Below are 26,208 nucleotides of genomic sequence, written 5' to 3'. Positions count from 1 at the left end.
TTAGAAAGAGATAGGGGGAGAGAGAGAGAGGAACACTGATGTGGGAGAGAAACCAACAAAACACCTGGGTATGAGTCCTGACAGGGAATTGAACGTGCCACTTTTTGGTGTACAGGATGATGCTCCAACCAGCTGAGCCATACAGTCATGGCAAGGATACCTTTTGACTCCCTCAAAGTTTTGAGTTTATCAGTCCTGTTTTTATAATTAATGCCTACAAATGTCTTAAGATATAACTTAGTGACTACTCACTAATATGACTCAATAAATATATTAAAGCTTAATTCCTTCCTTTGTCTTTCCAGCTTGTAATGTTTCTTTGAAATCTAGACACGTGCATGTTCTAATACTTGTCTGTTAACATTTTCAATCTCTCTTCCTTTTATCACTGACCCTGTTCCTTAGCCCAGTCTCCCCAACCCTACTCCATCACCCCACCCACCCCTGGAAAAAGAAATCTAGGCTTTACGCAGAGGCTCAAACACAAGACATTTAGGGTGAGCCTAAGTGATGAATTATCTTCCCTAAACTTTGTAAGTGAAGTGGCTCTTTTACATCTGCGACCTCCAGGTGCCATGATCCATCAGATTTGTTCCTTCATAGCATTATCAGTAGTTCTGTGGACTTTTCTCATTTCTTGGGCAATAGAAGCCTGACTCCTAGTTTGCCATCTTTTTATTTTTTATTTTTATTAAATTATTATCTGTGTACATATTTTAACATTGCTCATCCCTTCCATACATACCCTCCCTCCCCAGAGTTTTGTGTCCATTGCTTGTACTTATATGCATGTATAAGTTTGCCATCTTTTAAGAAAAACCTGGGTCTTTATTCCCTGGCTCCACTGAAATCTGTGCTCTGTGGGAGATTTGCTTGTGGTGATTCTCTAGAATGGGTTTATTAATCAAAGGTGCCTAGCATTGGGAAAGAGAACTGTGGCTTGCCCACACACTTTAACTAGAGCTCCCTGGGATGCCTGTTTACTAGTCCATCTGCAAAGAGCCCTTAATGACCTTGGGAATTGCATTAGAACTACAACAGTTGCTTTCCCTGCTTGCATTCCTCAACTCTGTCGCTGAGTATGTGGCAGGGCTGCTCACAAGCTGGGCCGATTCTTCCTGCAGCGTTACCTCACTCTGTGACAGGCCAGTGCAAATTGAATTAATAGCCTCTGAGTTTCCTCTGGCTTGCCACATCGGCAGATTCACACCTGGTTTCTCACTGCTTTCTTTCCAAACTCAGGCCAACCCAAAAGCACACAAAAACCAGGGAGAAGTTGGAATTTATTGGGCTGGTCTATACTATCCAGACCAAGTATCTGCTTGAGTCAAGCATCACCCAACCCACAACCTCAAAATCAACCCACAGCCTTCAGTAACTACCTATAAGACCAAACCAACCAGAGTATTCGCAACTATTCCCTTTCTCACTTTTAAATATTAGGTAGCTAAATGATCAGCTGTAAAGCAAAAAGTGAATAGATTAAAATAACTAGAGTCTATGAATGACTCAGAAAGTAAAAAAGCTCTGTCACATGTTCAATAAGATTGGTTGGGCAGGTATTATTGTTATTTAAAATGAGAAAATGGAGATTACAAAAGATTAAATGCCTTGACCTATGCAAAACATGACAGGGTTAAGACTTTAACACAATTTTTAGAATCTTAATTGATATCCTTTGCCTCTCATTTGGTAATATGGAAAGACACACACACACAAACACACACACACACACACATACACACAAAATAAAATAAAACAAACAAAAAAGAGAAAATGGAACAACAAAAACAAAACAACCAAAAGGCTCTGGAGCAGGGCTGGAGTCAGGGGCAGGGGGAAGAGAACTATATGTGTTTATGTGAAGTTTTTTTTTGTCCAGAATTCATTAAACTAATTTGTGAAAATAGACAGACTTACACCATTCATTGCATTGCTAAGTAAAATCTAAACAGTTTTCTGGGACACAATACACTGTTATGCTTAAGTTCAGGCTCCCTTCTGATTTTTTAAAAAAGTGCATATGTATTATTCCAGAAAACAGAGTATGGCCTAGCAAGAATCTTGGTCAGTTCAAATTCATTTTTCTATTTTCTTAGAAAACTTGTGATGTAAGGGATGGGCACTATATACTGGGGACATGTGGGTTAATCGCATTTTTCTGTCTGAGAGCCTAGGTTTTGGCCCATATTTATCTAGGTTACCTCTTCAGGAGCAGAGACCATGTGGCTGATGGCTGATTGTGCCAGGCTTTGCCACATTCAGTGGCTACTGGCAGATCCCACCCACTGGACTACCAGCATCTGTGTTCTTATGGGAGTCTGGATCTCAGTGCCAGGACAGTTGTTGCACAAGCAACCATAACTTGATGGATGAGTGTTTAACCTTAAAAGTAAAAATGAACTTTCTGACATATGGTAGTCATTAGACCTCTGGGTGAATAAAAACTCTTCATTTTCTCTTTCACAGAAAATCAAAGCTTTGCCATGTTTTAAAAGTAAAACCACAACAAATAAACACATGGTAATGAAAGTCTAAGGCCTTCAAAGGCACTTACCTTGGCATCTTCTTCCAGTAGAGGACAAAGAGAACCCGTCTGGACACAGGCACTTGAAGCTGCCTTCAGTGTTACTGCAAGTGCCCAAGGCACAGATTTCTGGCTCTTCAACGCACTCATCAATATCTAAAAGAAGCACCCGTGTCAAACAAAGTCAAACCATCGGGTACCAGGTGCAAAAATGTGGAAATATGAAGTGTGACTGGCTTTCAAAATTATCCCAATCATGAGGATACGTTCCTATATCATGTGCTATGGGGAGACATATAGACTGTGATGACTTTAAAAACTAGCCTTTGACAGTTCTTGCAAAAATGGAATCGGCAAGTTACCTTCTTAGAGACGCAACTGCATTGCTTGGGTAGTTAGAAAAGTTGGAGTAGTTCCAACCTCCCCTAAGCTAGGAAAGATGCAACAAACCCCAGGCTGGCTTAGCCTCATTATTAATGGTGACCATCCTAAAACTGTGCTGGGTTGGTCATAAAATTGCATGACCACCCTACTTATGGGAAAGGTATAGCCACTCCTTCCAACAGATTTGCCCATTGTTTCCCTTTTCAGCAGACATTTGTCGTGAAAAAGAGGTCACTCTTGATTCGGAGCTATAATATTTTTATGGAAATACCTTTCTCCCCTATAAAACGTGTATCTCTTGCATCTTGGAGCTCTTTATTGTGACGTTTGTAACAAAGAGTTCTACCCACACCAAAATGTATTTGCCTCATACAGCTTGATTCCCACAAGGTCCAACTAAAGGGAAATTAGAAACTTAACTTCTTTATCTTGACTTAACATTATAAATTGTGGTATTTGGTGATGGCACTATGAAGTGATTATCTTTCTGTGCAATTCAAAGCCAGCCTCTTCATCACTCCACATTATTACATGGCATTTATAATTGCATCACGTTTCCTGTGGTTTATTAACAAATCTGAAATGCAGCTGATAATGGGTTACTCCGTTCCCACACTCCCTCGGCTGCATCATTTAACCTTTTCTTAAAAGAAAAGCCAACTTTTGTAAAAATGTCACACATTTCTTTTTGGTTACTGTTTTCATCATTGTTGTTATGATTTGTTCTCTTACAGAAGAAATTAACCAGTAAATGCTGGCTTCCTAAGAGGGGGGGACAAAGAGTCTTTGGAATGGGCACATTTATTGACTATTCAGGAAGTTGCTTTTCTTTCTATGCACTTCTATTCTGTTCATTCTAGAGGAAGGTTTGCAGTAACAATGGAGTGAATAAAGGTGGTCTTTAAGAGTAAAATAGCATGTTTAATAATTTGCATTTTGGCCTAATTTTGATTATATGTTTCCATGTATAATATTTTCATTTGATTGCAATTTAAATTGGATATATAATAAAATTTACTCATTGATGATACTAAAAGTAGAGACATTTATTCCTCATATGGATTAGACATAGTCCTGTGCAAAGTGGAAGCATGGGCTAGGTGACTTCTTAAGAATCTTTTCAACCCTAGTTATTTATGAAGTTCTGGCAATTAATGTCTTTCATGTAATGCAATGGCATGTGTACTGAGGAAGGCGATACTATAGAACTTGCACATAATTTATTTGTTGTAACACATTTCCACCTCTCTATAGGTCAAAACCACATAGACAAACTATATAGCCACCTGCATCCAACCTCGAATGTGGTTAAAAAAAAATATTTTAACTGGAATCAGGAAGCTGATTTTAGTTGTAAACTATTAGCACTTAAAAATATGTAATTTAAGATATTTTACAAGCTGCATAAAAGCAGATTGGAAAAGAGTCAGGGTCATATGACCATCCTTAGGTACAGAGCAAATAACCTCATCAAGGATTAGAATGAGAATTAGATGTCATTGTCTCGCCATCTGAGACAATAAGTCACACTCTCTGCTCCTGGATTTGTTTTTGCTAAAAAGCATTCCAAAATGAAGACCGTCACACCATCAGAGAAGCTTTGACTGTGATAATACCAGGGTAGTAACCAATACTACTTATTCCCAAATGCCTTCCTACCTTCACACTTGTCATTTTGTAGGCTGTATCCAGGTGGACAAATACATCTGTAGGACCCATCCAAGTTCTGACAGGTGCCTGGTGCACATTTTCCGGGTTCTAGCGCACATTCATTGATATCTGTAAAGAAAAGAGAAAAAAGATGAAAGAGATTTCAACTGGCATGCCTTCCATCAAGCAATTAAAACCCAAAGAAACTGGGATCAAATCAAAGAAACACATAAAACTAAATAAAATTCTCCATGAAACTACCATGGAGAAAAATTAATGACTCAATAAAAATAAGCTTTAACAGCTTTCAGAAGTGTGCGTGCAATACGGCAACCACATTTTATTTAACCTACTATCAATGAAATATTTCCAGAAAAGTGTAGCATGTAAAAAGTCAATGGATATGAAGATTTTGAGAGCAGCTAAAAAATCATATAAGAATGTACTACAAAGTTATTTTGAAGAAAAATAAATATAAGAAATGGAATTACAATTGTTTATAGAATTATTTCTCTAATTCTCTAACAGGTTAACTATTACCTGTGATATAATTTAATTTTAAAAGATGAGGGGGAAAAGTGGTATATGTGATCGTGTGTGTGTGTGTGTGTGTGTGTGTGTGTGTGTAGAATTACTGTCATTCTACTCTGCTTTTTTCCCCACTGAGCTTCCAGACGGATGCATGGTGGTAGAGCCTGCATGATTCTTTGGTCTCTGGGGTGTTCTTTGGAGAGTCTCGCTGAGAATGGACTCACCCACACAAGTTCTGCCATCCAGAGCCACCTCGTAGCCTTCGTTACATTCACATTGGAAGGACCCCACAGTATTGATGCATTGGCCATTTCTGCAAAGGTTCCCATTTCCGGTTGCACATTCATCAACATCTGCCAAAAAAAAAATGTCCTTTTAATATATCCCAAAGAAAATGTCATAATCCCAGCAATGATCAAAACCTTTAAAGGGAAAAATACTTGTTCTGAATTTCAGTGGCCTTTGCCACCAATGAAAATCTAGACCTGGCTATACATACCTATCAAAACCTAAAAGATTACAGCATTCTATTAATTAGAGATGGATAATTTATACGACAATCTTATGTGAGTTTATCTTAATCTTCCTTTAAGTTTAATGTTAAAGGCTAAAACTGAGTTACTAATACACAACACCCCTGAGGGTATTATTAAGTATTTCCATAATTGGAATTATATTAAACTTGCCTCAAGAACAATATGTCATTGGTTCATTACACTCACTTATGAATAATGGTGCATGTTTTATGAGGAGGTTTTAATAGATTCAATAATTTACTTCTTTTAAAAGAGGCCAGAGGGAAACATTGTAGATAAGCAGGTCCACATTATTCACAAATTATGTAATTTTTATACAGAGCACCACTTTCATATGTTTTAAAATGTAATCATTTCAATTATTTTAAAATTTGTTCAATTCACAGCATAGCAGGCATAAAAATATAGTTGCTAATAAGCATTTTGATAAAAGTAGTGGACGTGCATTATTACATATGACATTTAATTGGCATATTCTACTTGACAAATCTTTTAAACAATTGTCATGCATATGCTAAAAAAAAAAAAAAGAAAAAAAAAAGACAGCTGGCACACTGGGAGTGATGCTAATTCCAAAGAGCACATATGACCTTGACTCCCTTGGTGACTGTTTTGCACACGCACCTATGCAGTCATTGTTGTGAGAGAGGATGAAGCCGTGATTGCAGCGGCAGTTGAAGGAGCCAATTGTATTTCTGCAAGTTCCGTTTCCACAGGCGTCTCTTTCACACTCATTTATGTCTAGTAGGAGCAAAGGACATAGAAAACATGGTTATTAACGGAAGAGGAGGTTGCATGTTTCCCTGGGGTGAAAGGGCATTTTAGAGTTCATAAAGTGCCCCTCGTGGGCTGAGAAGTCCTTGGTGTTGGTATGGGTTCCGGCAGTGGCAGCTCCCCGTGAGAACCCAGCAAAAGGCGAGGTTCTAACGCTTGGGAGTAAATCATTTCCTTGGCTGGCATGTGGAAGGAGGCAAGCTAAGGACATGAGAACTGGACAGGAATTATTTTATTCTATTTACTTCTAGAATCCTCCACCCTTGCCACTTTTTTCAATTTCTTTTTCGCTTGCAAATGGAAAACTGAGCATCTGGGTCTTGATTTGCTGCCACCTTTGGCAAACGCCAGCCTGTAAGATTCTCACTCCAGTTTCCCAAAAAGCAGTGAGTCACCCGATATTACCCTGCAATCAGCAATAACATAAATTAGCTTTTCAACTCACCTGACATTTTAGACATTTTTCCTTTCCCCCCAGTCCACCCCTAAAACCCTCCACCACTCCCACCGAGAGTGACTTATCTCTCTCTCCTAAATGACCTCAAGGTGGTATTGGCACTTAACTAGGCTCCTCTCACTCACTCATGCATTATTTGTTTGTCTTTTCATTGCTCTATGACCTTTCTCTTGGACTATTTTGTAAAGCTATCTGGATATCTTATAATACGTCTCACCACAGCAACTTATATCTTTCTTATGAAGAGCAGGTGTACATAAAGGAAGAAATAAGACATTTAAGTGAAAGAAAGCTGATACTGCTAATTTGCAAGAGTGAGGTATGAGGAGGAAGAGAAGGACAAAGAGAGGGAGAGGGAGTGAGAGGCAACACCCCAAGTTGGCAGTGTGGTGTCAGAGTTAGGATTTTGCACAGGAAGATACATAATCTGTGATCCTAAATCAAGCAGCTATTGTTGACTCCCGGGTGACTCCATGTGTGTGCATCTGTGGTTGCAGATGGCATCCAAGTAAGTAACCCTGCCAGCAAGCAAGAGCTTCTGCCAAGAGTGATTCGGGTTTAGCCGAGCTTTGGTAGGGTAGGTTCTTTGGTAGCGGGTTGCAGATAATTCAGATGAAAGAGACAGAAAGGAATCTGAGCAGGGTCCCATTAATATGCAGAGGTTAGCTCCCCAGTGATGAGCAGGGCTGGTTATACTTCTTTCATTTAAAAGTATCTGCTCTGAAGAAGACAAAACTTTATGAGAATTTTCCCTAATGGGTGAATTCAATCATAGCCAAAGGCAAGCACTTTAAACATTATCTATTGATTGTTCTTTTTTCAGCTGTGAAGCTGATGCATGTTCACAAAGTCCCCACAAGACCCAATAGATGTTGCTTTAAAGTAGATAAAGAAAGGAGATAAAGAGAGGAAATGGTTGATTACATATTTGAAGTTTGTTCTGAATCAAGACCCTGACTCAGTATTAACACCTGGGAAGAGATTTAAAATCTTGAGCTCTTTTCTCCTCGGAAAAGATTTCTTTACTTTTTATGCTTTTGTAGCATCTGTAAATTTGCTTTTAGGATCCGGCAAAAACTACAATATAAACTCATCTTAAAGAATGTTTATATTCAAACACTCAAAAATTGCACTCTGTTCCAATCAGCCAAGCCCCCATAAATATTATAAAAGAATAATAAGAGGCTATTAACATTAATAAAAGATATTTTTTATCAAAAGATCTTTCTAAATTTATACCCTAGTCAGAAGTTTTTTTTGTTTTTTGTTTTTTTCTGAACTAACAGCCAAATGAATATCAAGGAAGAAATTTATGATGCTTAGATGGCCAGAGATTAAATACCAAAGGATGTTAATGCTACACACCTGCTTGTGTTTTTATTTTATAAATAGCAAAACAACTATTGAAAAGTTTAGTGTTAACTATTATATATATTCAGATTCAAATGAATTTTTCAGTAGGATATGAAGGAAAAATGAAATAATAATCACATCATATACTCACCCAAACACATGGTTTGATCATCATTTGTTTTGAAGCCAGTGTGACAAAGGCAATAAAAGCTTCCAACTGTGTCAATACACTGTCCATGGCTGCATATGTTGGGGATCTCTTGACATTCATTGCGATCTATAGGTAAAAGGCATCTTTAGCATCTTATGTGGAAGGTTCAAAATCAAAATGAATAACTTACTTCTAGGTATTTCTCCCAGGGCTGACCCTAGCTCTTTATAAACTAAGACAGTAAAACAGGCACAGGCATTATGTTTCTTTTTGCCTCAAAACTGGTTAAAGCTTATTTTCATCTACTGGGCACATTCAGAGTATGTTAATAATATATGGGGGGGGGAGAAGAAAACAGGGGCAGTATTCAAAAAAATGTTCTGAAAGATGAGAGAACTTAAAAGTAGAATGGGGAAGAAAAATCCAAGCTTGGAGATAATTCCTTTGATTATTTTCCTAAAAGCATCATCACGACTGTGGAATTGAAGTATTTTGTCTAGTAGTCAAGATTTGGGGCCTCTAATCATTGACCCTTCACAGCTTCCTTTGGAAATTTATACCGAAGTCAAGCAAATCCCTTTGCTAAGATAGATTTCGATGATGGACAACCTGCCTTGTCCCTTGTTCAAGTTTCACCTCATTGTTTTGTCTTATTCCTATAACCTTTAGTTCCATTTTAACCAAGTCTTCATGTCATCTCCTTTTCAACACTTGACAATCCTAATGATATTTCTTTCTTTTTATTCACATTAATTCAAAAGAAAGCTCTGTCATCTTGCCCAGTCTTTAAGCTTTAAGCTGCATTTTTCGTCAACTGAGTCTTGGTTGCTCTCCTGAAATCTAATCATCTGCAGAGTGGAACTGACTGCACGAATCCACATATGACATGCTTACTTATGTCTCTAATCTAATTTTTCAAAGTTTTCAGGACATGTTTAGGGCTCTTAAAACTAGAATTTTAAGAGCACCGATTCATCCTGATTTTCCCATCATCACAGAAGAAAGCAAAAAGCTGACCACTCCCTTGCGTATAGACGCTGTAGGACACAGCAGCACCTTGCTCTCAGCCAAATAATCCACATTTGCTGCTTGTCTGCCCTGCCTGCTGACCAGACAGCAGCTGGGAATGGGCACTTTCCACTACACGGATCACTGGTGACCAGAAGAGATGGTATCCCCTCCATCTTATGGGCTCCAGCTGCCATTTTTACAAGCACTTCCTTCCAATCCACAGAACATGTAGAGTTGTGATTAGTGACCAAACTGTTTAAAAGTAAGGTTGAATATTTCATTAAGAGAGGAAATTGGAGCAGCTTAGGAGCTCCACTTGCCTATTCAGAAATGCTAGTTAACTTTAAAAATTATGATTCTTCCCATTGGAGAAAATGGACTTAAAATGAGCAAACTGTACTCTGGGATAGGCTGAGGAAACTAATTTTCATCTCCAAGCTCTGGGAAAGAAGCTGATTGGAGGAAGTGTGTCTTTGGGCCTACCATAGTTGACCAAAACCTTGGGTGCCAGACCTGGAAGTATGCAGGGGACTAGGTCTGTCTAATCTCTGGAGCCCCCAGGAAATATAGAACATTAAGGGTCTTCTTAGAAATGGCTCCCCAATCAGGAATTTTCTTTCCTACCTTGCCTATCTCATGAGGATTTAAAAAAAAAAAATGGAGTACTTTGAGAGTCTACTGGTGAAACAGAAAGTCACAATTCTATAGAACTTAATGGTAAAGTTCACTTTGTTTTGAGACTAGAAAACTAGGTTTCTCGAGCATCAGGATGTGAACTCCCAGGAGATTATGTCTGAGGTTGAGATAAGAGGTTTAAACATGGTATCTGGGGAGAAAAACTGACACAGTCAGTGGAGAGAGGAGAGACCATGAGACAGTGAGTGGGAAGAACCTGCCTCTTGTCTTTAGCGGGGTGAGAAACTGCAGAAGAGGGCTGCATTTGTGTAACTATGCAACTCCTACAGTCCTGCCAGCATCCAGGGCTTAGGTAACTAACTATAATCGTTTTCTCAGATCTCTCAGCAACAATGTGGGCATTATGGCCACTAGATATGATTCTGGTTTGAAATTATAGACTGATGAATTCAAATAAAAACCTCATGATGAAAAGAAAATTTTAGTTCTTTTCATTTGAAATACAGGAAAAGAGCAGTAGTATGCATTATGTCTAAAAAAAAAAAAAAAGAAAGAAAAAAAAAGCCATATATAGAACAGCATTTAAAGACATGTAAAAATACTTTTAAAGTAAGATGTAAATGAAGACATTACTAGAATGAACTCTTCACCCCTCGAGACTGAACAGTTGTAAAATGCATGTACATTCCCTTTCTTCTGAGGATTTCAATGAAGGAGGGAAATAGAGCTTTGGCTACAAACAACACTCTCACAGCCCTCGTGGCTAGTTAATACCCTATGAGTTCCATTTATGTGAACTCTAGGAGAAAATATGGCAGGGCTTGAGCCCAGCAGGCCCTAGTTGGACATGCTATCTTAACATGCCTGCGTGAAAAATGGTGTGAAATGGCACATTCTATATTATCAGCAACTCTTTATTTGGATTGGAATCATTTCATTCAGTTTCAAAGAAATATAAATTAAGAGCAAAATGCAAGGAAGTAGTCTCCATGCCAAGTTTCAGGAGGGCATTGTGGCTCATATCAGAGACGTCCCCACTTTTCCTGTCATTTTAAAAAAAATACATGGATAACAACAACTCTGTTGACAAAATGCTAAACACTTGCACATGCTCCTCGAAACTCAACAAAACAAGTCTTGATTCTCAAAGTGGGTTTCTGTTCTGCTATTACACCCTCTTCCCACCAAGCTCTCCTGAAACAATGCAAAATACCCTGCAGAGAGCAGTGCACATCCTACCACTTATTCACTGGTGGGCAAGGAAATCCAAGGGGAATCGGAGCATGTTCCCTTGTGTTGTTTCATTCACAAATGCATAAAATACCCAGGAAACTCCCTGCAAAATGAACCATAAGCAAAACAACACGTTCTCCCTGACCTTTTTTGCTAAATATATAATGATTTATAATTACTCTAACACTTACATGAAAATCATTATAAAGTATTATTTTGCATCTGGGCTGAAATACCAGTGGTCTAATTTGATACCACTGGCTACAAGGTACCATCAGATATTTTAATACCGTTACAATCAATTTAAGTTGGTAACACACTCATTCTCCTTCCTTCTACCACATTCCTGATGCAAGGGAACAACCAAAAGACTAGCCTCTGGAAGTCAGTTTCTCATTCTTCTCTAGAGGACTTACAGCTAATAAAAGGCTGTTAATGTTTGCTGCCCTCAGTGAGTGATCTTACATCCGTACGATGTTTAGGAGGAAAAGATATGTTTGATTCCTTTTTGTTCATTTTTTGCAGGTTAATGTGCAGCTCAGGAGAGCTTTGCTGTCTAGATTTGGGGAGTGTGGCTGAGATGGTGACAACCTCACCAACCCAAGGGGCATTATGTGGAACTAAAAAAAAAGAAAAATATTTGGTCCTGCATACTGGTTAGGGAAGTGTGTATGTGTGTGTGTGTGCATGTACTTGTATATATTTGTGGGTGTGGCTGTTTGCAGCAGGGTAGCAGATGGGTAAATATGAAATCTATGCACATACATAATTTATTTATTGTTTTGAAAACATCTCATCTATAAAGAGGGGGAAAGGTAAGTGCTTAGGCATTGCAAGTTTTGCTTTTTCCGGTTTAGTTGCTGAAACTCAGTAGTCTAAATGAAGATAATCTCCTGGCCAGCATGGCTCAGTTCTCTGGGTTACGGGTTAGAACCCCAGGGTGGGGTGTGCAGGAGGCAGTCAATCAATGGTTTTCTCTCATCTTTGCTGTTTCTCTCTCTCCCTCTCCCTTCCTCTCTGAAATCAGGAAAACATATATATACATAAATGGAGACAACGCCCTGGGAAGGCCCGTCCAGCCAGCAGGGCACTACTTACCGTTGCACTGGCCCGTGGAAGTGAAGCGGTAGCCGGGCTTGCACTCACAGCGGTAACTGCCGGCAGTGTTGATGCACTCGGCATTGCGCTGGCACACCGGGCCGTTCTGACACTCATCGATATCTTCAGGCAGAAGAGAAGTTAATTAGAAGGAGAACGGAATCTGGTATCCAGTCAAGGTAGCCTCTCACACAGAACAACTTTATATTTTCTCATTCTGATCCGTCTGATGAAACACGCCACGGAGAACTGGACACGAATTTTCTAATTTTCCCACCTTACTAGGATTTTTCATAAATAGTAGTATTTGATTTAGGACACATATGGATTCTAATGTTACCCGTGTCTTTTTTTAAAAAGGCGTGAAACTCAACTGCTACAGTTAAGGCTTCACATGGGTCGAGACAATGATCGCAGGGAATCTTGTATTTGCTCAAAGCCTCAGGGTTTTATGATTCAATTCGGTTTCTCTTGTCGGAAGACCTGGCGGGCAGAGCACCTCAATCCTCGGGGTGTGTATGAATTGCATGGAAGCTGTGGAAAGGCAGATGCTGACCAGCACGTCTGGGGATGGATGGCTCGAGAGCCTGCATTTCCCGTAAGCTCCCGGGGGGAAGCTGGAGCTCCTGGGCTACAGATGCACTCGGAGCGCAGGGCTGCAGAGGCCGCTGGTCAAATTACTGCCACATGGCAGTCAAGTCAAGGAAGCCGAACATGTTGCACATAAAACTACTGCAAACAACCCAATTCACATTATCAAAGAAAAGAATAAAACGGATATTGTGTACTTCAAAGCTTTGACTATGCTCAGGGGGGTGTTTGCGTATACACACACACACACACACACACACACACACACACACTTAAAATCATTTAAATGTAATTATGTACTTCAAATTATGTAGTAAATGGAATTAAAATGAAGTTCAAATTCATGGCATCACAAAAGTTACTGCATATTCCAGTCTATTCCATGCGGCAAAATACATGCTCCCTGCCCCTGCTCCAATGAAATCATCTAATTCAGGCCTAAGACCACTAAAGGAAGAGCCTATACCGCAGGTGGGAGGCAGCCCTCAGCCCCAGCGCTGTGGTTTCACACAGAGTTGGCTCAGCAGAAGTTCCCACAAGGGGGCGGCAAATACTTCAAACCATGCCTCTCAGGCCTGTGCTTTGTGGCGGGAAAATGTCAGGACTGTTGTCAGTGGGAGTTTCTGTCCTGTGTGTATGTGGGTGTTGGGGTGGGTGGGGGGGAGTATGTAGGGGAGGGATGCTCCTTTGTGCAGGAGATACAAGAGCAGAAGTCTGCTTGCCTTGGGTCCTAGCACCCAGCACCTCCTCACCCACCATGTGCGTCCTGCTCTCAGCTAAGGGTGTACAGAAACACCAAGCACAGCTTGTATCCTTGGAGAAGCCAAACGCTGTCACAGACAAGCATTTCTGTGATGCATCAGACACCGAACATCTGATTGTGTGCAGTCTTGGGAAGAGCAGATGCATAGTAGCTCCCTCTAAATCACTTCTGGAATTCATTCCAGCTGCAGTGTAGCCGAGGCATGTACTGAATCAATCTTCATGTTCTGATTCTGAGAGCTAGGATCATGCTGGGAAGCAGCTGACCCTGGATTAAATGCCCACCCTGCAGATGGACATCGTATGAAATGGAAACCAAAAGTTGGAGCATTTTGTAATCTCAATACCCACTGAATGCTGCCACAATAGCTAAGTGGCTTACACTGGCACAGCTGTGGGTTTCTCATCTCATGTGGGTATCAATCTCAAGGCTGACTTGGTGGTCATGGGTGGCCTTCCCTCTGGGCTCTGGCCAAGGGCTGCTGCTTTAGCAAATCTGAACTGGAGAGAGGCATCTGGATAAAGAAACCATCCAAGGATCTCTGGATGGAAGCAGAGGGGAGATGCCACAAGGAGGCAGCAGCCATCCTAAGGCCGATATGGAAGGAAGAAGACTGTAGCGCTGAAGAAGGTCAACCCTAGCACTGTATGATCATCCGCAATGGGCTTTCCCTCTCCCTGGCATCATGCCTCCTCCTCAGACACCTGTTCCTGGATTGCCTCCAAGTACAGGGCCGGCCCAGGTCTGAAATGACTATCTCCTTAGCAAGGCTCTGAGTGGCTGTCAGCCCCTCCCACTCCCTCACCCAGCAGGCAGAGGAAAGGCCATGTGTTCACTTGGCCACAGTAACCAAAAGCCGGGTGAGGAGAATTTAACAAACATGTGCCCAGAGCTATCACATGGTCTATAATTGTCCCCAATTTAGGAGAAAAGTTATTTTTTAACATTAAAATGTTGACATGTATTCTAATCCACGCTTTAAGGGATACTAACACTTTCTAACGTGAGCAAAAACACTGCCAGGGGCTCCAAGTTTACATATTAAATAGAAAATTATTCCAGCTATCCCAGGGCACATGGTATATTTAAAAACCAGTGACACTGTCCCTTTTTTAAAATGTGAAGGGACACTATCTTCCCCAGACATAGGAAAAAGATGAAGTGCTGCAAGGAATGTGCAGAATCACAGTACATACCCATAGCAAGGGAAGGTTATTTGAAAACGTAAAAAGTACCACTTGCATGCATGCCAACATTCTTCCTATAAAATCGAATTTGCCGTTCCTGTCATTTGAAATTCTCTCATGCATTTGGAAAATTTGCATTCGCCTTGTTTTCACTTGGGAGTAGCAAAGGCTCCATTTGGAAGAGAGCGCTGACTCTGAGATTCAATTCAAGATGACTGCCCACCACTCACGCTCCCTTTCCGGCAATGAGAAACAAAGGCAATCTCTCTGACACACCCAGGAACCCAAGGCTCTTTCCTATCAGCTGGGAAATCTAATACATTGTGTGCCTAGGGGGAGGGGGCTGGGGAAATGCACGTCCTGCTTTTTCCACTGGGAGTTGGTGGATTTTTTTTGCATGAGGTTTCATGGTGTTCCCCACGGCGCCCGCGCTATGCTAGAGCTTGATGAACTTATGAAATTCCAATGTTGTGAATTTGGCCAAGTGTTTGGGTAAGTAGCTCACCAGTTAGCTCACTTCTGGACATGACAGAGTGTCAACATCACTTACCTTCACATACCAGCAGCTTGTCGTTATAGAAAAAGCCCACTGGGCATTCACATCGGAAGCTGCCAACCATGTTGATGCACACTCCGTTTTCACAGACCCCCGGGATCTCCCGGCATTCGTCAATATCTAGAAACAGAGCAGCCAGGCATGAGTGACAGCACAGAACACCGCCCCTGAGCAGGGACCATGGGGAGGGAAAGTCACTTTGGTTGTACATGAGGATGTTCAACCAAAGTCTAAAAAGAAGAGAAAATGCATACACATTTGTGTGGCCGTGTGCATGTGTGTATGTGTGTGTGGGTAGATATTGGGGTGCTATGGTTGATGGAAGGGGAAGGAAACATCAATGAGTGGCAAACTGAAATCATGAAACCACTTTTGAGACACGCATGTGTCTATTTGGATTGAGTGTCTGTCTTTTTTATGTTGCTTCAGAACATCCACTTTCTTTGTCCAGCTGGGAGCCATCTTTGCACCCCCTGGACACTGGGCAGAAGAGAAGGAAAAAGTGACTGCTGAGAGGAGACAGCCTCTCCACTCGAAATGTGTGGCAATGTTTGGCTAAAATGGGAAAGGGGGCTGGTAAAGAAGAGAGGAAGAGCCCATGGTCAAAGCCAACTCTGGCCTTTCAAATTCAACTTCAGTGCCCCCTCCTCTTTCACCAGGTTTTTGGTCAGGTCTGGGGGTACTCTGGGCCCCCGCTGATGGTGAAGATGGAGTAAGCACTAAGGAAAGACTGTCAGAATTTGGAATAGACTGTGGCTTCCTAAGGCCAGGGCTGGGCCTAGCTGCTACACCACTGTTAAAAGCCCCTGACAAATATCAAGTGTCAATTAAAATTTGTTAAATTAAGAACCAGTATTTGGAAGTGGAGTTGGTGAGCACTTGAACAAGACACAGGCTGGTGAGGGAACCTTGTGGGTAGGGTCTCACTCTCCATCAGCCTGGTTGGCCCACTCTCTATCTAACCTGCTCCCTTTCATTCAGTTCCTTCTAGGAGAGTAATATTAATAATATTAATAATGTCTATATGCCCAGTATGTTTGTCATGCAGTCAACCTCAATTTACACACTGAATCATCAGTCTCCCTATGAGGTGGTATCTATGTGGGTGATGGAACTGAGGCCAAGTCAGGGGATGGAACTTGCCAAAGACCACACAGCCAATAAGAAGCAGAGTCCAGATTTGATACCAGGAATCCTCTAGCCAGCTGTTCTGCCTCTCTTGTGTTTTTGCACATCACAGCCATACAAACTTCAGAGCCTTTATAAAAGCACTTGTTATTTTTGGGGCCCCTCCATCAGCCCCTGGTAGTTTCATAAAACACTCCAGAAGGTAGGAGAGGATGTAAAGCTTTGGTCTATCTGCCTCACACATCTTTCCAATTCTCCAGGTTTCTATTACTGTTGTCGAGATCTTTTCATTTACTATTGTGGCCCAGAGTCTCTGCAAGGCGCTTTGCCTAAGTTGTAAGAAGATGGCCATAGAAGTATGTGGAGCCAACAAAAAGATGCTATAATTTCAGAAGACTCCCCTCTGAAACCAACCTGTTTTAAAAGAGAAAAATCCATTTATTTTAGGCCCTTTTCTAAAGGGCTTGATTTTGTGTGAAGGCAAATTGGTCTCTTTAAAATAAAAGTTTAAACATTTTAAAAGTTTTATTGTTATTTTGAATACAGGTAATTAAGTTTTTAAATTTTTTACACATTTGTCATTCATGTTGTTAAAAACATATACAAATAAGAACACAGCCTTGTCTAATCAGCAAACAAACAACAACCTAATCCAACAACAGAATGGGTTAAAACATGAAATAGCATATTCATGTTTATTTGTTTTCTTTATGTGATATATTATTAAGTTTAACAATAACAGGCTGGGTCAAATTTCTAGCCATTGTTCTGCATAAAACAGCCAAAGGATATAATAAAAATTTATATTTTCTTTTCCTGTCTGGATTTCATTTGAACTTCAACATGGAGAAGTTTATATTTTAAGACAAGATTAATAAACTTGCTATAGTTTTAACCCCATACGAATGGGCTCTATATGCCAACAATCTTAAGGCCTTTCAGAAGAAGAGTATAAAGCTTAAATAAAACAAAGTTTCCCAGTCATCTAAATATTTTGTCATGGTGGAATTTGGTACAGTAAGTATACTGCTCACTATCACGTTTCCAGTTTTCAAGAGCTAGAGTCAAAGCAAGCTGTGAGTCAGGATGGATTCTGGCCCTAGCTCTGTTATTAATTAGCTAGGTGACCTCGGCCTAGTCCCTTCCCTTCTCTGGGCCTCTGTCCCCTCAACTGCAAAGCAAGGCATTTGGACTAGATGCTGTTTGGGATCTTTCCAGCTGGACTAGTGGGTAGTGCTAAGGCTGAGTCCGACTACTGCCAGCCTTGCAGGGCAGGCCTTTCTGGGTGCACTCCTGGTCCTGCCACGGAGACTCATCACTACTAAGACCACTTATGTTCGGATCAGAGAGTCTAGGGAGATGAAAAGTTCTGTTTTGGGGAGGGGGAAAACAAAGCAGCTGGGGCCAGGTGTTCTATGCCGGTGTCATTTAGCAGTTTCTTTTTCCAAACCATGAAGTTTCTTTGGACGTTGACTAGACTGTGGAGCCATATGGATTTGGCACTAAAGGAGCTGGGCTGATTGCTGGACCAGACCCTTGATTTCTTACACAAAGTCATTGGAAAGGCTGATGTGGATTTCAGTTTACTTATTAGGAATAAGGTGAAACAAAGCAAGGGATGATGTTTGCTCATCCACTCAATTGCTCAGACGAAGGAGGGGCATCTAAGGATATATATAAATCACACAGAGGCACTTTGAGATTGCAATAGTTTTCTACTTTTATGTGATTTGGTTTCAAACCACAGAAGCATTGCCTCGTTGGCTGACCGCTGTGCAATACTTCTGACTCTTGCACAAGCATCTCTAGCACTATAATGGTTTCTGCTTCAGTTACCAGTTAGAAGGAATTAAAAAAAAAAAAAAAAATTATATCTGGAATTCCCAAAGCAGATGACCTGGGGAGATTCCATGAAAGACAAAATTGATCCACAAGAAGGGATTTATGTGAACAACCTACACATGAGGATCGGTACGAAAAGTAGTATTAAATGCATGTCTTAGAAGGCAGGATTGGGAATTACAGTCAAATCTAACGTCAACTGGCCCCGCTCCCAGAATCTCTCTCTTTGTTGATGACTAGGGTTGGTTTAACTAAGCTTGATTGTAATTTTGTGAAAGCCTTCCAGTCCCCTTAATCATGAGCAAAAAATGCTGCTGCCAATTAGGTGGAGCTTCCCCGGGGTGTTTGCACAGTTCATTTCAAACTAAGAATCAGTGTTTCAATAAATCGAAATGACACTGTTTAATGAATTTTCCTTCTAAGGGGGAAAAAAAAAAGCGAATTGAGAAAATAACAATGTGTTACCCTTTTCTTAACCCAAAAGCAAAAGCAGAAAGTTCCAACAACAGCATCATAACTCACCAACAGGTAAGCCGGTGTAAATGTCAATGACGAAGCCTGGCCTTTGACTTCCACAGAGTGTAGCAAATTCATCTGCAAGATCAGACAGAGGTGGGGTGAGGGGCATAGGAACAGGGGTCAGCAAAGAGCAATGACTGAGCTGAAAGAATTTACTTTGTAAACGTTCTGGAAAGATATTTATCTATATATTGAAGATTTTAAAATAAAAAATAAATTTGAAAATTTCTACAGATGTTATAAGCTTGCCCTGAAGATGAATGTTGAAGGAAAAGTAACCTTATGTTGATGTCATGAGGGACAAGAAACGATCTCCCCACTATCTGACACTCATTTGTATGAACTTGCCTGTAGGAATTTGGGTTTTTATAAGAGTACTGTTCACCTCTGAACCAAGGACTGGCAAGAGTTCTCTTTCCACTCTGCATCAAGGGGAATGCCTATAAAAGCCATTTCCTCAGTAGACTGGGGAAGACCATAGTAAGTCTAGCCAAGTTCTTGACTTCAGGTCTATTAATCACTAATTCATGCCAAACAACCATCTTACACCATTACTTCAATTTGGAGCTGGATTTCTTTTGGTGCTGTACTCTTGCTTTCTCCCTCTCTCCTGACCCTCTATCTTTCTCTTGTGCCTGAATTCAGAAAAGTTGATAACAAAGAATGAGCTAAATGTCATCTGCTGTCCCTGCTGACTCTGAGATTTTGTCATACTAGATCACTACTGTAACTATTACAGCATAACATAAATTTATGTTCAAGATGGCCATTGCCTTATTAGTCAAATCCACTGAAAATTAGTCAATGGTTTCTAGATGTAAATGTAGCATGTTCTTTTCCTAGTGATTTATGTTTTAATCTATGAGTGTCCACCTCCAATAAGTGTCATGCCAAAAGGCACTGGTCATCTAGGCAAATTTCAGGGACTCCTCTAATGTGTGCAGATTGCATAGGTAATGAAAAGCCATGATTTGATTTGGTCAATATTCAATATGAAAAAAGACATCTTACATTTTAGTAAGAGTTTGCAGATGCTTAAACCTCAGACAGGCACTTATGAAAGTAAATGATAATCTTTACCAGGGCTCTTCAATATGGTCTTTAAGGGAATATACAAAGATCCATTAAGATAAAAAAAAATACTAGAACTTCTATTTAGCTTTGAAAAATCTAATTTGAAAAGACTTTTGTGTATATTTTATAAAAATAAATTCATTTTCCAATATAATTAAAAACAAATAGATAGAGACATATACACATATATTTTTATATGTGAATACACACACCAAGTGAGTATAACCCACAGGTATTTTTTTAAAAGGTATGTATCATCAAAGACAATCAGATAAGGGGTCAGCAAGTTTTTTTCTTAAAGGGGTAAAGAGTAAATATGTTAGGTTTTTCAGGCTGTGCAGTCTCAACTATTTCATTAAAGCAGCCATAGACAATGTGAAGAAATTAGTGTGGCTGTGTTCTAACAAAATTTTATTTATGGACACCAAAATTTGAAGTTCATATAATTTTCAGGTCATGTAAATATTATTTTAAGAAGTCTGTTCTGCCCTGGGAGGGCAGTTCAGTTTGTTAGAGCATCATCCCATACTTCACAAGGTCACATGTTCAATCCCCAGTTAGGCAATTATAGGAGGTAACTAATCTATGTTTTTCTCTCTCTCTCTCTTCATCTTTCTTCTCCACTTCCTCCTCCTCCTCCTCCTCCTCCTCCTCCTCCTCCTCCTCCTCCTCCTCCTCCTTCTTCTCTCTCAAATAGATAATAATAAAAAACACCCACATCCTTGAGCGAGGATTAAAAAACTTTTGTTTTTGTAATTTAAAAAATTAATAATTTTTTTTTCATCCATTTAAAAATGCAAAATTCATTCTTAGCTTGTGGTCCATATACAGATAGGTGGTATGTTAGATTTTGCCCATGGGCTACATGTAGTTTATCAACCATGGTTTAGCGATATCTTGTATAGTAAGGTAATTTACAATTCTAAGTGATAGATACTACATTATTTCTGCAGTAAACAATGGATGAAATGGTACATTTTACTCAAATAAAATGTTTCATGTGTTATCAGGTAGCACTAGACATAGATTTGCTATATTACAGATCACTGTGGAGAATGGAGTAGCACATTTTGTCTAGAATGACAAAATCTCAGAGTCAGAAGGGACCGCAGATGACATTTAGCTCATTCTATATGATCAAATTTGCTGAACTTTACTACAGAATACACAATAGTTGACGCAATCTAAGTCATCACATTAGTAAGAGATGTCATCATGGCATGCATAAAATATGCCATCTAGCACATGCTATAATAACAGTGCGCCAAAGTTTCCAGTACATTTACTCCAAGGGTATAAATCCTTTTTAAAAAACAGGTAAAATTATATAGATCTTTCTCTATGAGGATAGAAAGAGAAATTTCTCTCAGGTCTCAATATCGAAAAGAGTTGCGCTTCCTTTTAGTGTTGAGTTTGCTCCATGGTCATTGAGACTCTTAAGCTTGCTCATGTCTCCCTTGTTCATGTGAGCTGTTGGGAAGTTTGGAGCCAAAGTTAGTGTTCATCTCTGGCGAGTGTTTGGAAATTCCTGGCTGGAATTCTGTGGATTAGCCTCGCTCACTTGCTCCAAGTTTCTTGCCATTGTTTGCCATTTGCCTTAGGCCATCTTGTTTTACATTTGAATCTTTGTGGGCTGCCTTAAATTCTATTTTGGAATAGGGCTAGTTATAAATAAGTTAAAAAATTGGGAATATGGTTTGCTTATTTGTCATACTGCTCTGGATGATGTTTCCAGTGTCTTAGACGCAAGCTCCATAACAATGATAACAGTATTTATACTTTTGTGACATGCTGAGTATGTAAGTCTGGTAAATGAACAAATATAAAAATTAGAAAGCATATTCTGTAACTTAAATTTTCAGCTGGAAAAACCAGGATCAACAACAAATTTAAATATTTGTCTTTGTGAGCTCATTTTTTTTTTTTTCTAATGAAGATTAACGATGCACCCTTCCCTTCCCTGGCTGAGACCCATTCCCCCAACAATCTATGAAGAATTGATTTACCTATAGTTTTGGTGATGGTGAAGCTAAAACTCACCTGTGCTGGGGATGGGACACTGTTCACAGGGCTTATTCCAGGCTCGGCCAATATTGTAGGAACAGCAGCACATCTTCTTGGTCATATTGAACAACAGTTCTCCGTCACAGGTCTGGTTGTCAGCATAATAATTTCTGTAGCATAAACTTCTTCTCATATCTAGAAGAAAAGAAGAAGGAAGGGATTGGTGATGCCATGAGGATTTCTAAAGGGATACTCAAGCCGTGAGCTTCTTTCGAACGGACTTTGATAAGGGCAAAGCCTGTTCTTACACAGCTTTCCATCTACTTATGGTGCCATAAGAAAAACAACAGCTGAGAATTATATCCCCTGGTAGTTGGTGCCACAAAACTAGGTCTTTATGTAGCTGTAGCAATAATAAGCTTTATATGACTCTCCACCCCGTCTCCTAGTAACCATTCTCCACTGCTGTTTGGCAGTAATTTTCTCATTTCCGACTCATGATGTTTTAATACTGCAGGTCAGTGCTGTAAATATAATTGCATAAAGATACACCCAAAGTCAAACAAAAGAAGTACTATTAAGCCATTGTTTGGGATTTTCCAACATTACAGTTTAGAGAAAACTCCCAACCACCCACACGAGGCGGTGAGAAAAGGCCAGACTCATGGTTTAAAGGGGAGGTGGTTCTCACAAAGACAGTGCAAGCAGAAAATAACGTAAGGAGTAGTTGCTGGGCCTGTACGCTTTTTTTTTTTGCAGTTGAGAACCAACCGTGCGTTATTAACAAAAGCCTGGACTTACCCATGCAATTATTCCCCCCGTTCACTTGCATGTAGTCTGGAGGGCAGATGCAGGTGTAGTTGCCAACGGTGTTGTAACATGTCCCTGGACCACAGATTCCTGGAGTTTCACATTCATTCACATCTGTAATCCAAAGAAAAAGGGGTATGAGAAGATAGACACTTCACTCTTGGGAATAGCCTGGTAGTCAGAATCACTATGAATGTTGACAAGGAAGGAGAAAGTCCGCAGAGCACTTTGAAATCCAGACAAGAGAAACAGATGTTTAGTTCATCAGTGTCCTTTATCTGTGCTAGTGTGGGTGTGCATTTTCAGAAAAGGAGGTTTTAGCAAGGGGAATTTTGTTTCTAGTATGAGTTCCTAATAACTGAGTCCATAACATCCTCAAAGGCATGCAAAGATGAAAATGTGGAGAAAATATAATTCTCAAGCATCCTTCAGAAAGACAACTGTGTATAGCACTTCATATGTTCACAAAATCCATGGAAGGATATTATGTATCCAGCCATCGAGAGCTGGATTCATGAACCCGGATTGGTATGGGGGCATGAAAATAGGTATTTTACACCTCCTTCCCTATTTTCAAACACAGGAGATGGTCCTAATTTTTGTTAACTCCATGGATCTTAGAGCTATGTTGTACACACAGAAATTTTCAACTAACACTCAACAAGGTTGTCATTGAGGCACCCAATAAGCCTTTTGGAGAACCAGATGACTACTTTTCCTCCAGGATGCAAGGACGTCTCTTCTCTAACTAGTCCTGTGACTCTTGCATGTAAATGAAATCCCCCTCTCTCAACCTGGTCTGTAGCCCAAGACCTACAGCTAAAAGTGGCCAATAGTCTCCATCTTTCCAGGATGAACAGGAGTCATAACGTCATGAAACCAACTGGGGCCACCTTTAAGAGAAGCTAATTTAAATGCATTAGTAGCACTGCTAAGTGGAGAAGGGCAAGAGGAAGAGCCTAGAACTGTCCAGCATATAGAAGTCATTGAAATGGGACCTGTGCTTTTCTGTGCTTTTCTGAAAAGCATGGAAAACTTTTGTAGGCCTGAGTGTAAGTATACTTTCCACAGGAAAAGAGGGAGGTTTGTGGCATCTTGGCTTTATGACAATGACATTATGTCAGTAATGTTAGTGCACACTGCCACATGTCGTATTTACCTGACTACGTTCCTATGTAGACCATTGTGTTATTTTACTAAATTTCAGTTTTCCTGGCTTTTGAGGTCAGTTCTCAGTATTGGAAAGAACTTATCATCCTATGGGGCCATTTACCATCACACACGCGGGTATCTTCATTCAGGAAGTAGCCCGTTGGACAGCGGCACTGGAAACTACCGAAGGTGTTGATGCATTTGCCGCCTTGGCACAGCCCGGGAAGCTCCTGGCACTCGTCAATGTCTGTCAAAACGAAGACAGCAGTATTTCTTTAGCATTGTCAATAAACCCAAGGAAGTTCAGCATGTATGCTCTTTCTGATAAAGGAAACAGAATTACCTTCCAGTATAACAGTGATGGGGTTGGGTCGAAAACCTTCTCCTCCAGGACAAAGAATTTTGTACTCAGCTATGGGGGGGAAAAAATCAAATTGAGTTGTTTTGAGGATAAAATTTCTAACAATAATATCTTTGAGAGAAATGTTGACATATCCAACTGCACATATTCATTTGCAGAAATCTCTAACAGTGACTCCCCCACCCATCTAACGCGTTAATATCTCTCTCTATGCTCATCATTTTCAAAAGGCTTTTACTATGGCCACTGTCCTCAGTCTCTGAACCCTATACACACTCCCGTGGCCTTATGTACTTGTGAACTATTTTATTCCTCATCTCTACCCTTCTTTCTTTTTAAAGATTTTTTTCTTATTTTCTCACAGACTCCTCCAACTTTATGTATGGTTCAGCCTTACTTCCTGGAAATCACAGCTTCCATAATAATGTTAATCAGCCTGTTTCCAAAACCCTTCACAGATAGAGCCTTAGGAAGAGCTGTTCTTTCTGGGTTCCCATCCCTCTTCTCTCCATAATGACGAGAGATCTTTTTTGCCCTCTGTTTAACGGACAGTAATACTGATGCCCCTGACCAAGTTTTTACAGTGCTCTTTGATTCCCCCTATTAATTCTCTGACTCAACTACTTCATTCAAAAACATTTATTTCAGTGCCATGCATCAGCACTGTGATACATATAGGAACACATGAATAAGAATGACCCTAACCTGCTGGAAAGTATCTATAAGAAGCAATTCTTTCATCGTCCTCATGTTCTTTCATAATTTGATAATCCCTCTCTTGGATTTCTGAAATTTTATGCATATATACACATAAATTTAAATATGTGTATATTCTAGCTTTAGCTCCAATCTAGTTTGGTGTAAGGTGGACTTTTATTTGCTAATCATTATTAATCAACAGAGCTGACTCCCCCACTTAAACATCTTGGTTTGCTTCTTTCAATATCAATAAAATTAATTTACCTTTTTTTCTCCTCCTATTTCTGCTGTCTATTACTCCTTTTAAGTCTTCACTTTCACATCACACCCTTCCTTCAAGGCCCAGTTAAAAAAATGCACAGTCATGCCCTGGCCAGTGTGGCTCAGGTGGCCGGACATCACCTCATGCACTAAAAGATTGCCGGTTTCATTCCTAGTCAGGACATATTTCTGGGCTGCAGCATGCAGGAGGCAGTTAATAGATGTCTGGTTCTCACATCAGTGTTTCCCTCTCTCTCTCTCTCTCTCTCTCTCTCTCTCTCTCTCTCTCTCTCTCTCTCCCTTCCTCTCCCTCTAAAAAAAATCATTAAAAAAAAGCACATTCATTACCACCATCCTATGCCAGACTGACTTCTTTTTCTGAAGAGAAGAGGGGAGAAGGAGATGCTTGCTGAACATTCACCCTGTGCTGAGTGCTCAGTCATTTCATTTAATCCTATGAGGCATTTTATGAATGAGAAAACTCAGGCTTGCTAAGCAACTTGCCCAAAGTTACGTGAGTGGCATGAGATGGAGTCCTAATTAGAACCAGGTGTGCTGTTCCTCTCACTCATGTCAGTCTTCCCTTTATTCTCCCTTAGTGAGGCCTACACTGAATTATTGCTTATATGCGTGGGCCTTATTTTATTAGACAGTATACTCTTGGAAGGCAAGATCTAGTAAATTTCATCTTTGCATACTCAAGGTACATACTTTAGGTACTCTAAGAGTACTTTTAGAAAAACTTAATAAATGGGTTTTTATCAAGGAAAGAATCAATGCCTGTCCCTGAAATATAATGGCAACCATACTTTGATAAAAACTGCTGTTTGAATTTTAACCCTTCTAGTTTAACTCTTGCACCTGATTAAACACGGAGGGGGGGCGGGGAGCTATTTACTTTAGCTTTCAGGTGGAGACTT

General features: G+C 40.1%; 1 protein-coding gene across 2 annotated transcripts in view; it reads right to left on the bottom strand.

The window, feature by feature from the left end:
• FBN1 (fibrillin 1) overlaps positions 1–26,208 on the bottom strand; it is a 232,076-nt gene that overhangs the window by 28,379 nt on the left and 177,489 nt on the right. For both annotated transcript variants that reach the window (XM_045582776.1, XM_036442846.2), the window contains exons 39-50: positions 24,311–24,379; positions 24,089–24,214; positions 22,807–22,929; positions 22,042–22,200; positions 18,931–19,002; positions 15,433–15,558; positions 12,342–12,464; positions 8,364–8,489; positions 6,253–6,369; positions 5,317–5,445; positions 4,571–4,690; positions 2,558–2,683 (exon numbers count right to left, since the gene is read on the bottom strand). In XM_045582776.1, coding sequence (XP_045438732.1) covers positions 2,558–2,683; positions 4,571–4,690; positions 5,317–5,445; positions 6,253–6,369; positions 8,364–8,489; positions 12,342–12,464; positions 15,433–15,558; positions 18,931–19,002; positions 22,042–22,200; positions 22,807–22,929; positions 24,089–24,214; positions 24,311–24,379 — 1,416 coding nt within the window. The remainder of the gene's footprint in view (positions 1–2,557; positions 2,684–4,570; positions 4,691–5,316; positions 5,446–6,252; positions 6,370–8,363; positions 8,490–12,341; positions 12,465–15,432; positions 15,559–18,930; positions 19,003–22,041; positions 22,201–22,806; positions 22,930–24,088; positions 24,215–24,310; positions 24,380–26,208) is intronic.

This window comes from Pipistrellus kuhlii, unplaced genomic scaffold, assembly GCF_014108245.1.
Source record: "Pipistrellus kuhlii isolate mPipKuh1 unplaced genomic scaffold, mPipKuh1.p scaffold_m20_p_1, whole genome shotgun sequence".
Classification (NCBI taxonomy): Eukaryota; Metazoa; Chordata; class Mammalia; order Chiroptera; family Vespertilionidae; genus Pipistrellus; species Pipistrellus kuhlii.
Note: the sequence above shows the minus strand (reverse complement) of the source record. Positions and strands in the feature narration are given on the sequence as shown.